This window comes from Phyllosticta citribraziliensis (assembly GCF_038025025.1).
Source record: "Phyllosticta citribraziliensis strain CPC 17464 chromosome Unknown J3D65scaffold_5, whole genome shotgun sequence".
Lineage (NCBI taxonomy): Eukaryota > Fungi > Ascomycota > Dothideomycetes > Botryosphaeriales > Phyllostictaceae > Phyllosticta > Phyllosticta citribraziliensis.
This window is the reverse complement of record NW_027117342.1, coordinates 1,296,139-1,307,983: the sequence shown is the minus strand read 5'-3', so window position 1 is coordinate 1,307,983 and position 11,845 is coordinate 1,296,139. Positions and strand designations below refer to the sequence as shown.

The 11,845-nt window shown below is 54.2% G+C and overlaps 5 protein-coding genes across 5 annotated transcripts; 3 read left to right on the top strand and 2 right to left on the bottom strand.

Moving 5' to 3' along the window:
* Positions 1-30: 30 nt before the first annotated feature.
* On the bottom strand, positions 31-835 carry J3D65DRAFT_329554 (uncharacterized protein). Its single transcript, XM_066795411.1, has one exon. The coding sequence runs from the start codon at positions 575-577 to the stop codon at positions 149-151; it is 429 nt and encodes a 142-aa protein (XP_066656168.1). The 5' UTR covers positions 578-835; the 3' UTR covers positions 31-148.
* J3D65DRAFT_329553 (uncharacterized protein) lies at positions 836-2,793 on the bottom strand. Its single transcript, XM_066795410.1, has 4 exons — positions 2,413-2,793; positions 2,256-2,360; positions 1,292-2,210; positions 836-1,239 (listed from the first exon to the last, which is right to left on the bottom strand). The coding sequence occupies exons 1-4, from the start codon at positions 2,569-2,571 to the stop codon at positions 1,094-1,096; spliced, it is 1,329 nt and encodes a 442-aa protein (XP_066656167.1). The 5' UTR covers positions 2,572-2,793; the 3' UTR covers positions 836-1,093.
* Positions 2,794-3,624: 831 nt separating this feature from the next.
* Positions 3,625-7,362, top strand: J3D65DRAFT_622116 (ubiquitin-activating enzyme E1). The gene is made up of 3 exons (XM_066800039.1): positions 3,625-3,959; positions 4,059-7,012; positions 7,066-7,362. The coding sequence occupies exons 1-3, from the start codon at positions 3,954-3,956 to the stop codon at positions 7,202-7,204; spliced, it is 3,099 nt and encodes a 1,032-aa protein (XP_066656166.1). The 5' UTR covers positions 3,625-3,953; the 3' UTR covers positions 7,205-7,362.
* Positions 7,363-7,452: 90 nt separating this feature from the next.
* Positions 7,453-8,791, top strand: J3D65DRAFT_622115 (P-loop containing nucleoside triphosphate hydrolase protein). Its single transcript, XM_066800038.1, has one exon. The coding sequence runs from the start codon at positions 7,612-7,614 to the stop codon at positions 8,656-8,658; it is 1,047 nt and encodes a 348-aa protein (XP_066656165.1). The 5' UTR covers positions 7,453-7,611; the 3' UTR covers positions 8,659-8,791.
* A 363-nt stretch (positions 8,792-9,154) lies between these two features.
* Positions 9,155-11,743, top strand: J3D65DRAFT_329467 (uncharacterized protein). Its single transcript, XM_066795408.1, has one exon. It carries the CDS (start codon positions 9,337-9,339, stop codon positions 11,509-11,511), a length of 2,175 nt encoding a protein of 724 aa, XP_066656164.1. The 5' UTR covers positions 9,155-9,336; the 3' UTR covers positions 11,512-11,743.
* Positions 11,744-11,845: the final 102 nt, after the last annotated feature.

Sequence of the window (11,845 nt, the reverse complement as noted above, 5' to 3'; positions counted from 1 at the left end):
CGTTTTGGCACGCATAGCTTTGGTTTACCTTTGGTTTCGTACCTCTGCCATCGTGGTTGTAATGATTGGTATAGCTCACGTAAATACATCATTCCTCTCCAAATTGAGCGCGTTCGCAGATCATGAGTTCATTGTGTACTGAGCAATGTCACGGGCAGGGAGCATTCGAGGCCGGAGCATTCGAGGACCGTGAAGGGAGCACTTGATGACTATTAAGGGACCATTCGAGCGCGCGAAGGGAGCATTCAAGGCTCGTGAAGGGAGCATTCAGGGCCCGTAAAGGAAGCATTCGAGGCTCGTGGCGGGAAGCATTCAAGGCCCGTGAAGGGAGAACCTGAGGCCTGTGAAGAGGGAGGCACATGCTTCTCAGTCCACAGTCCGCAGTCCGCAGTCCACAGTCCACAGTCCACAGTCCACAGTCCACAGTCCACAGTCCACAGTCCACAGTCCACGTGTGCAGCCGTTCACAAATGCCCCCTGGTCGCGTGCACCCTGGAACCCCTGACCACACCGATATCGCCGTGGTGCTTGCGCATGAGAGTAAGTATAAAGTGCCGCCTTCCTTCCCACTTCTCATCCTCCTTCACCACCAGCGATGACCGCCGCCTCTAGGGTGGAAAGGTACAGGTTCAGCGAACAGACTGTTTCTGGTCTTGTCCATATTCATGATTCGTACTCGTTCTTGGCTTCTGGCCTGGTTGTTTGGCGCTTTGCTCATTTAGATCAGATGAGATTTACCATGATGAGTTGGTGATGGTCATCACGGTGGCAAGGCAATGTTGATTTCTAGTGGCCGCCATATCAGACTTGTTCATCTACATTCTGTGGCCGAATTCTATAGCCAATGAACCAAATCAGACTGTATATTACGCCAACCCCCATTGTACCACGGGAAATTTCTCAACCATACCGTCTCCAACCACGCTGCCCAGGTTTCGCACGTCGCATGACGCTCGGCATATCCCCCTCAAGCTGCTTGTCCGACACCTTCCAAAAGCACGTGGGACCGATGGGTCCATCGTCGGCTTGATCCCTAGAGGGTCTCATCAAAAAGGACTCAAGTCAGGGATGAGGCTGCAAAAAGGAGGGAGACTCACTTGTCAAACCATGTACCCAGGACGCCGCGTTCAGAGCGCACGCCGCCGACTTGAATGCATTCGGTCTTCCAGCGCTCCTCTCCGTTGAAAACTGACAGGAGTGACCACCAAATCTCGCCCTCTGGATTCTCTCTTACGTGGCCTGTGGAAGTGTGAGCATCTGAGCCACCTGCGCATCGAGGCCGCAAACATACCTCTGGTTGTCGAGTAAAAGCCCGGTATAGCGTCGAAATCTTCGTGGATGCGTGAATCGCCTTCAAAGTACACCACCGGGAGCTGCTTCTTCCCGTCGCGAGTCACGGGTTCAATCTTCGTTACGTGAAGTCGGACGACGAGGAATCGTGTTGCGTCCGTTTTTGCGAGAGGCGGTAACGATTCCGAGTTGGGTCTGTTGCGCGAGATGAGGTTGAATTGGTAGAGGTCGCTGTAGTCTAAGAAGTTTACGATCCTGAACCAGGTACCAGTGATACCATACGGATCCAGCTCGTCGAGGGACAATTCAGGCTCCTTCAGCATTCGTGCGGCCGGATGTGAAGACTTGGGCTCCGGTAGGATTTGGGCTGGCGCAATTCCACCATCCAGATCAACGTAGGTATTTGGAACAGCACCCGCGAAGGGAAGATGCCAAATTGGAAGATGCGATGAGCCGAGAGATTTGCAGTATCGTCGTTGCTGGCTCAAGAGGACCATCATGATGCAGCTCATCTTGACCCAATCGACTCGTTTGGAAGAGTCGTCCATGAAAGGGCCCCACGAATTGCCTTCATGCCATTGGCGTAAATCATAGACGCGAGACCGAGCATAGGCATCCAAATGTGGAAAGCCAGCGGTTTCGCAATACCCGTGTTCCTTACATTCACAGTAAACGCCGTGCAACACAAGCAGTTTGGCACTGAGTTGGTCAAATTTCGCCCTCGCCGACAAGCTCCTCGTGGGCATATCTCTGAAGAAATCGCTATCGCGAAAGAGCGCGGATTCACACAGCAGAGAGTGATAGTTGAGGCCATTCTCAAAATGATGGCGCAGCCAGCTACGGGTTTTCGACTCAGGCTCTGGGCTGGACGTTTCCAGAAGCTGGATGATGGCAGTTGCCATAAACTCCAAGTCCCGCGCCTGACTGTGATTAGCCTAGATATACATTGCTGGTGACTGACCAACCTTGACTTGTGCATCTCGCGACGACAAGATTTTGTGGAGCTTCCACATCCGTGAGAGTTCGTCCTGCCATGACGATACGGTCACGGATTGCTCCTTTGGATCATCCTGTGGAGCAATAAGCAAAAGAGTCAGGCAGATACATGGTTATGAGACTTGCAAATACTCCGAGATGCACCTCCTTCCATAGTATGTCATCGCCAGTGATGAACTGATGGAGGGAACGACAGGTCTCGGAAAGATGGGCGAGGTCGTCCGCTTCGGTGTAAGAGAAGATTAAGTGGAGAATTTCGTGAGACAAGTCCAATAGTTCAGTCATTGCCGTAACGCATTGCTGACTGAAATGCCGTCGAATACTTGATCGGCAAAGAAGGTCGCCCGAAGAAGATGTGTAACGTTGGAGAGGATCAGAAAGCGTCAGCGAAAGGTGGATCCGGGAGAGTACACATCAACCGACGACGGTTGAGCCACTTTATTCCAGATTGAGTTTAGCCCAGGCGCTTGGAGCCTTGGTCCAACGGGCATCACACAACAATGACCCAATGCCGCACCCAGCCGTCATCTCAACTTCACCTGCATAGTAGAGTTTGTTGGTCGAAGACATTGATTGTAGATCGTCACAGTTCGCGAGGCCTTTCGCGCCCGTCAGCAGCGGAGCAAATTTGTTACCCTTGAACAGCCTGTGAAAAGGTTTGCCCTCAACCCTGTTTGACCCCACGTTGCTCGGCGTATGTCAGGAAAGCCTCTGGAAGTTGCCGAAGTGTCTATACAATTGACACCAGCAGTTGTGTCAAATCAAGAATGTATTGCCCGAATAGTAGCCTAGAAGAGAGGGGATCCAGCAGCGTGCTTGCGGCATAGATGACAAATCGAGCTTGCGGCATCAAACATGTAGCATTTCTAATCATCGGGAGAGAGTTCGAAAAGTTGACGGCTACCATGACTCTACCAGTAAGGACGGAATTTGTAATGTGGCATTCACTGTGCGATGCGGAAATTGGAGCGCCAGGACGGATTGCTACGCCGTCGAAGCATACAATAGCGAGCGAGAAGGATTCGGTTGGCTGAGAGCAACCGGTGCTCCTCATAGGCCAAGTCGTCATCTGTCATCGAATGTGTGTTGGCGATTCGATTCGGTGGACAGTCCATTTCTTCCCAAGATTTTCTTGAGGTCTGAAGAACGTTCCAGGAAAGACTGCTGAGGCGTCGGACTCGTCCATGTAGACTCCTCGCGATAGCCCCTGCGAGTGGGAAACGAGGAGCTGGTCGGATAAAGTAGGTACCAGTGGATGTTGGAGTTGGAGCAGCTGGTGTTGGTGATGGAAAGGGCCGACGTGGGTCTCATGGTGGGGCAGCTCTTCTTGGCGAAACGGTCATTGCTTCATTCTCGTCATCGCCCGCCGCCTTCCAACGTGCCGCCCGCCTCCTGCTGCTCCACCAACACAACCCCTCTGCACCACCGCACCGCTCTTTGACCCTTCGCCGCCTCTTTACGTGCAGGTCTATCTCAATCTCTACAGCATCTCATCCTCCGCCTCCCACAGCCCTCCCCTCCTCGCTTTCACGATTCCGCCCCACGACCCGACAACGTCATCAACCGCATCGCCCAACTCAGCGCCGCAAGACAACCGGAACGGTTCAGGCAAGCTGGGGAAAAGGAAGACGTCCAACGGGGACCTTAGCAGTCCGCACAAAAAAATCATGACGGTAAGTCTGGAGCTTCTGCCCTCTGTGCTGGCTCAGCCCACCTTGGGCCTCAAACTGCGCCGCGCTGTCAAAAGTCGACATACTTATGAGCTCTCTCAGGACAAAATGCAGATCGACAACCCGCAAGCTGCGGCCGAGCAGCTCAAGGATGGACCTGGTGAGATTGACGAGTCACTTTACAGCAGACAGCTGTACGTCCTGGGACACGAGGCTATGAAGCGCATGGGATCTTCCAACATCCTCGTCGTTGGTTTGAGAGGTCTGGGTGTCGAGATTGCGAAGAACATTGCGCTTGCAGGCGTAAAGTCTCTAACGCTCTTCGACCCCAAGCCTGCCACTATTCAGGACCTCTCCTCCCAGTTCTTCCTCCACCCCGAAGATGTTGGCAAGCCGCGCGCCTCTGTGACCATCCCTCGAGTCTCGGAGCTTAATCCCTACGTACCCATTCGCGAACACGCCGCGAAAGACCTGACCTCCGACTTGAGTCTGCTCAAGCAGTACCAATGCGTTGTTCTTACCGACACGACGCTCCGCGACCAGCTGCTGATTGCAGACTTCTGCCACCAAAACGGCATCTACGTCGTCATTTCGGACACCTTCGGTCTCTTCGGTCACGTCTTCACGGATTTCGGCAAGAACTTTACCTGCGGCGACCCAACTGGAGAGAACCCGACTAGCGGGATTGTTGCGGCAATCGACGAAGATGGCACGGTTTCAGCGCTGGACGAGACGAGGCACGGTCTCGAGGATGGCGACTACGTTACTTTCTCTGAACTGGAGGGTATGGAAGGCCTCAACGAATCCGCTCCTCGAAAGGTTACCGTCAAGGGCCCATACACCTTCAACATTGGCGATGTCTCTGGATTGGGCCAGTACAAGCGCGGTGGCTTGTTCCACCAGGTCAAGATGCCAAAGATCATGGACTTTGAGCCTCTCAGCGAACAGCTCAAGAAGCCCAAAATCTTGGAATCAGACTTTGCCAAGTTCGACCGACCCCCGCAACTGCACGTTGGTGTTCAGGCGCTCCATGCCTTTGCTGAGCAACACAACGGAGTGTTCCCGAGACCACACCACCAAGCAGATGCGGCCGAAGTTTTCAAGATTGCCCAAAGCCTCGCCGGCGAGGGTGAGGACAAGGTGGAGCTGGATGAGAAGATCATCAAAGAGCTGAGCTTCCAAGCCCAGGGTGACCTGAGCCCAATCGCGGCCTTCTTTGGTGGCCTGGTCGCACAAGAAGTCCTCAAGTCTGTGTCCGGAAAGTTCCACCCCATCTTGCAATGGCTCTACTTTGACTCTTTGGAGTCCCTGCCTTCCTCGACCACTCGCTCTGAGGACTCGTGCAAGCCACTCGGAACCCGCTACGACGGCCAGATCGCAGTCTTTGGCAAGGAATACCAGGACAAGCTCGCCAACGTCAAGGAGTTCCTGGTCGGCGCCGGTGCCATTGGCTGCGAGATGCTGAAGAACTGGGCGATGATGGGCGTTGGTGCTGGACCGGAGGGCAAGATCTGGGTGACGGACATGGATCAGATCGAGAAGAGCAACCTCAACCGCCAATTCTTGTTCAGGCCCAAGGATGTAGGCAAGTTGAAGAGCGACTGCGCTGCGGAGGCGGTGCAGGCCATGAACCCTGACTTGAAGGGTCACATTGTTACTCTTAGGGAACGGGTGGGCGCCGATACCGAGCATATTTTCAACGAGGATTTCTGGAATAACCTTGATGGTGTCACCAACGCTCTTGACAACGTCGAGGCTCGTACCTACGTCGACCGTCGTTGCGTCTTCTTCCGCAAGCCTCTACTCGACAGCGGTACTCTTGGCACCAAGGGCAACACCCAGGTCGTTTTGCCCAACATCACCGAGTCGTACTCTAGCTCCCAGGATCCCCCCGAGCAGTCTTTCCCGATGTGTACTCTCAGGAGTTTCCCCAACAGGATCGAGCACACGATTGCCTGGGCAAAGGATCTCTTCCACAGCTACTTTGCGCAGCCTGCAGAGGTTGTCAACATGTACCTCACGCAACCCAACTACCTCGGAAGTGCATTGAAGCAGTCGGGCAATGAGAAGCAGACTCTCGAAACGCTACGCGACTATCTTGTCAAGGAGAAGCCCTTGACTTTCGATGACTGCATCATCTGGGCCAGGCAGCAATTTGAGAAGCAGTACAACAACAACATCCAGCAGTTGCTGTTCAACTTTCCCAAGGACTCGACTACCTCGAGTGGTCAGCCTTTCTGGTCGGGCCCCAAGCGCGCCCCTGATGCACTGAAGTTTGACCCCAACAACCCTACGCACTTCAAGTTCGTCGAGGCGGCAGCAAACCTGCACGCGTTCAACTACAACATCAGTCGCAAGGGTGTCTCTAGGGAACAGTACCTCAAGGTGATGGACAATATGATCATCCCAGACTTCAAGCCGGACCCCGGTGTCAGGATCCAGGCTAGTGACAATGATCCGGACCCGAACGCACAGCAAGCAAGGGACGACGAAAGCGACCTTCAGAAGATGGTCGATGCTCTTCCGCCGCCCAAGTCCTTGGCCGGTTTCAAGCTCGAGCCGGTCGAATTCGAGAAGGACGATGACACCAACTACCACATCGACTTCATCACTGCGGCTAGCAATCTCCGTGCAGAGAACTACAAAATCCAACAGGCCGACCGCCACAAGACCAAGTTCATTGCTGGCAAGATCATTCCTGCCATTGCCACGACGACGGCGCTCGTTACTGGTCTCGTCAATCTTGAGTTGTACAAGGTGTTGGACGGCAAGACCGACATTGAGCAGTACAAGAATGGCTTTGTCAACCTGGCTCTGCCATTCTTCGGCTTCAGTGAGCCAATTGCAAGCCCCAAGGGCAAGTACCAGGGAACCAACGGCGAAGTCGTTGTTGACAAGCTCTGGGATCGCTTCGAGGTCGAAAACACCACCCTGCAGGAGTTCTTGGATGACTTTGAAAGGAAGGGTCTCAGCATTATGATGATCAGCTCGGGAGTCAGCTTGCTGTACGCAAGCTTCTACCCCCCGAACAAGCTGAAGGATCGGTTGCCGCTCAAGTACGTATCAAACGTGGCGTTCACTTTGAAGGCTGGCTAACGTTTTCAAACAGGCTCAGCGAACTTGTCGAGACCATCTCCAAGAAGAAGATTCCCGACCACCAGAAGAACGTCATTTTTGAAATCACGGCCGAGGACACGGCCGAGGAGGATGTCGAGGTTCCATATGTGATGGTGAAGCTCGGCAAATAGACGGCGGCCGGAGTGGGAACTACAGCAATGCTCAGGCTGACTGGCTGGCGTCATAAATAGACATGACTTTGTAGAATGAAATTGGACAGGCAAAAGCGAATGCCGTCCATCTACTACATTATGACCTACGTACCTTACCTGCCGGATTGGGATTGACCACGTGATGCGGGGCAGGGAAGGGCTGGCCCTATCGGAGTGGCATCGGAGTCGAATTACCAAGCAAGTGGACCATGACACAACGGGCAGAGCCGCTGTCGCTACCATCTCACTTTGTCGTTCCTTGACTTGACCAATTCCAAACAAATCTTACCAAGCATAACCAACAAAAGATACTCCCTCAACCTTTTCACCGAATCTTAGGCCTTGCCACATTCTCACCAGCCAACAACTCACACCCGATCGCCACCATGGCGCCCTCTCTCGAAGAACCCATCGCGCCCACCACGACCGACGGCGCTGCTGCTCTCGAGGCGCCACTTAAGTCTGCACCGAAACTCGTCGCGCCAGAGCCGGAACACTGTCCCGGACCCGAGTCGCAATCAGCTGGCAAGGCAGACTCGTGCGCCGGATGCCCCAACCAAGCCATATGCGCGTCAGCGCCCAAGGGACCCGACCCAGATATACCAATCATTGCGGAGCGCCTCGCAGGTGTCAAACACAAACTGTTGGTGTTGTCAGGCAAAGGCGGCGTGGGGAAATCTACCTTGAGCACTATGTTAGCTCACGCCTTCGCCGCGAACCCCGCCAGCAGCGTCGGCCTGATGGACACGGACATTTGCGGACCGAGTATTCCAAAGATGATGGGAGTGGAGGAGGAGAGCATACACGTCACGAGCACTGGCATGGAGCCTGTGTGGGTTAGCGACAACCTGGGAGTTATGAGTGTGCAGTTCATGCTACCCAACCGCGACGACGCGGTCATCTGGCGCGGGCCGAAAAAGAACGGGCTTATAAAGACGTTTCTTAAAGACGTCGAGTGGGGAGAGCTGGATTTTCTGGTCGTCGACACACCACCTGGGACAAGCGACGAGCACCTGAGCGTCAACAGCTTCCTGAAAGAGGCGGGCGTTGACGGTGCGGTCCTAGTGAGCACGCCACAGGAAGTCAGCTTGCTGGATGTGCGGAAAGAGGTGGATTTCTGTCGGAAGGCTGGCATCAGGATACTCGGGATTGTGGAGAACATGTCAGGCTTTGTTTGTCCAGGGTGTCGGCATCAAAGCCAAATCTTCAGGGCATCGACCGGCGGTGCGAGGAAAATGGCGGAGGACGAGGGAATACCTTTCCTTGGCGCTGTGCCTTTGGACCCGAGAATTGGCATGGCTTGCGACTATGGAGAAAGCTTTCTTGACGCCTACCCGGATAGCCCGGCATGCAAGGGCATCAAGGAGGTCGTGCGCAGGATTGGAGAGACGATAGGTTACACAGCGGAGGAGGTTCTACCGGAGGACCTGTAGAGGGAAGGGTCGAGAGGATTGTTCACGACGTCATGTATAGCGGCATTGGAAGGCGTTGGGGTTTTAGAGTCAGGGTTTCTGGAGGATTCAAAAGTATACCCATGGTAGTTCACAAGCGAAGAAACATTCCCGTTACACGCAAGACTGTGTTGGCTGTGTAGACCGTTGACCCTGCCTGCCGACACACAGCGATACCTGTACCCCACCAAAGACAACCACAGAGAGGGTTCCCTGCTAACCTCGACCCCAACCGAACCACCTGCAGCCTCTCCGACACGGAGTCACCATGTCACAACGAACGGCATAAATTGTGAGACATTCTGCCGTTCTACCGGCACACACTCCTCACGGCCTGCAGACGCCATCCAACGACTTCTGCTTCCGTTTGGAGTCCATCCCGTTGTCCCGTGGAACACGGCGAACGCCAACTTGCACGACCACACATCTCTTGATCTGGCTCACCTGCCCATTCGAACCATTGTTCGCCCTTCCTCTTAAACCTGGCCGTTCATTGCCATCATCCCTCGCCTCACCTTCCCACCCACTACTCCCACCCAAATACACCACTGCTACCAATACTTCGTGATTAGCTCTCACTATTCTCATTCGCTTGGTTCGCCTGGCCGCTCACCGTAACAGAAGCCGGGACTCTGGTTGTCAAGACGTGGCTCAGCAATCATGACATCGCCGCCACCGTCGCTTGACCACTCTAACAAAGACACCCGGAGCGCAATCCCAGAAAGCAATGCCTCACATGACAGATCCAAATCCGAACCCAAGTCACCTCGACAGACGCCCGGGACTGGTAGTGGGAACAACTCTTCATCGGCATCAAAACGACAAAGTAAGAGCCGCCTCAGCTTCATCTCAACAGGAATATCTCCAAGTCCTGCAAGGTCTTACAAGATACTGAAAAACGTAGCCCGCAGAGGCTATTATGAAGATGTGTACGGCGCTTACCCTTCGACAGACGAAGACCGCGAAGGAGGTAGCATACCTTGCGAGTCGGACAGTGATGGACCCCCAACCCTCTCCGCGAGGGTAAGCAACAAGAAGCAGTCCAAGCGTGCTGCGATCAAGTCGAGACGCCATGAGGAAAGAGCTATGGCGGATGCTTTTGAAAGGCGGCTGAAGGCTGGCGCGAGCGAGTCTTCTGCAGTGCTCAAAATGAAGCTCGACGACGACGAAGATGCGAAGGCTGCCCGGGACGAGTTCAAAAAAGGCAAAACTTTCCGGCAATATATGGAAGAGCTCGATCAAATCGACAAGTCACACCCAATTCTACCGGACAGCTATCGTCGCATGTTCAGCTGGTGGAAGGGTTGTGACGAGCCAATGGCCCCGGAAAAGATTGCTTGGCACAGAAGGCATATGAGGCAGTTGGAGGGTGTGAGCAGCTCAGAGGATTCCTCACCACTTTCATCCCCGCGAAGCACTACACCAGAGCCTCCCTTTGCGTTACCAAGTTCAGCGCCTCAGCCCGAATCATCTCAAAACGCTTCAAAGGGGACCAAAGGTTTCGTTGATCCCCGTACAGGAGAATTTATGGTACCCTTATCGGCACTCAAAGAAATGATTCCCCTGTCGGTACTCAAGGAAAAATTCACGGAGTTGCCGGGTGATTTTGTATCGAGAAACGAAGCCCTGCACAGCGACATTCCGCGCGCGACGAAAGAGTCCAACGACACCCCAAAACGTGCGAACGAGGCCCTGGACAGAGATATTCCGTGCGCAACCACAGAGTCCAACGACCCCCCAAAACGCGCAAACGAAGGACCTATGGATGCCCTTGAGCCGCCGTCGAAGAAACTTCGCAGAGACTCGGGGGCAAGCGGTGGAGAATCCCACGGAAAGGACATTGGCCTCACTGATGATGAAGAAAAAGAGACTTCTCCAGAGTCGAGAGACAGCAGTGTGCCCAATTGGGTGCGCAGGTCAAGACGGCCGGCCAGCAACAGCACGCCGTTGTATCGGGCTGACCAACACCCAGCCGACAAATTCTTGGACTCTACACCAAAGACTCGAGATGAAACTAGTTTCATCCACGTGGTGGACTCAGATGACGAGGACCAGGATTCAGATCAGAGTGTTGTCCGACGGCCGAGAACAAAGTCATTGTCTCGCCCGACAGAGCCTCCGCGCCCGACGACACCTCGAAAACAAAAGACAGCACTGGCAGTGTCCCGCGGCAGCAGTGGTACACCAAAGAAACGCGGCCGAAAGCCGGGCACCCGTGTCGTCAACGGCAAAGTCGTTTTGCCATCGGAGGTGGGGAGTCCGCCCGTTCCCTTGCCATCGGAGGCGAAGAGTCCCTCTGTCCCCAGGAAAGGGTCAGGAATCCTTTCAAGACTCCCGACCAAAACTTCTTCCCTTCCGTCAGAAAACCCAAAATTCAATTTTGATGAGCCTACAATCACCAAGAAGAGGACTCCGATTCCGTCTGAGAAGGTCCGGGCCAACTCCATGTACGACGCAGCCACCAAGAAAGCGCCTGCGCAACCCAAGTCATCCAAAATCGATACAGATGCTTCCAAGTCCAAGACCCAGACCTCGGCCGCCTCTCCCCGGAGCACCACTACTCCATCAAAGTCCACTCAGGCCGACAAAAGCCCCGCAAAACGCAAGCCTCCAACGCTCTCCACCGCGGCTTCGGTATTGACACGACGAGAAAACGGCTTCATTCGCGGTAATTCGGACTTTGAGGAAGCGGAGGAGGAGTCCACAGAATCCACCACCACGCACAATGGTGATGACGCCGGGAAGACGAAAATCTCATTCCGTGTCCCGCCGAGACGGCCGACGCCTCCTATTCCCAAGAGTTCTGGCGCGCTGAACCGCCGTCTGTTTCATTAGGTGCTCTCCTAATACGGGTGGCTACAAACTGAAGCGCAAGATACTGGGACCGTGGCAGATATAACGAATCGGCCATCATGCGGCACGAGAGTTGCAATTCCCTGAGCAGCCTTTCCTCTACCGTTGCTGCTCTGCCTACTTCATCGTCGACGGCTGCTCCACTTTCTCACAACACAAACTTACTTTTCCTTGCTTGATCGCATCTCTTACAAACCCCGCTTTATCCGACTTCGAACGGCATTCCAACGAAAGGACAAAATTGGGAGACATTTTCTACTTGCCCACCGTCATCACACACCCTTTCTGTTTGCCCTCTTTCTTTTCCTCTGATTTC

Coding starts and splice junctions, on each gene's coding strand:
- J3D65DRAFT_622116 (XM_066800039.1), top strand. Junction 7,013..7,065: donor AAGGATCGGTTGCCGCTCAA/GTACGTATCAAA, acceptor GTTTTCAAACAG/GCTCAGCGAACTTGTCGAGA.
- J3D65DRAFT_329467 (XM_066795408.1), top strand. CDS start 9,337: ATGACATCGCCGCCACCGTCGCTTGACCACTCTAACAAAGACACCCGG.
- J3D65DRAFT_329554 (XM_066795411.1), bottom strand. CDS start 577: ATGAGAAGTGGGAAGGAAGGCGGCACTTTATACTTACTCTCATGCGCA.
- J3D65DRAFT_329553 (XM_066795410.1), bottom strand. CDS start 2,571: ATGACTGAACTATTGGACTTGTCTCACGAAATTCTCCACTTAATCTTC. Junction 2,211..2,255: donor CGCGAGATGCACAAGTCAAG/GTTGGTCAGTCA, acceptor AATCACAGTCAG/GCGCGGGACTTGGAGTTTAT. Junction 1,240..1,291: donor CTTTTACTCGACAACCAGAG/GTATGTTTGCGG, acceptor ACACTTCCACAG/GCCACGTAAGAGAGAATCCA.
- J3D65DRAFT_622115 (XM_066800038.1), top strand. CDS start 7,612: ATGGCGCCCTCTCTCGAAGAACCCATCGCGCCCACCACGACCGACGGC.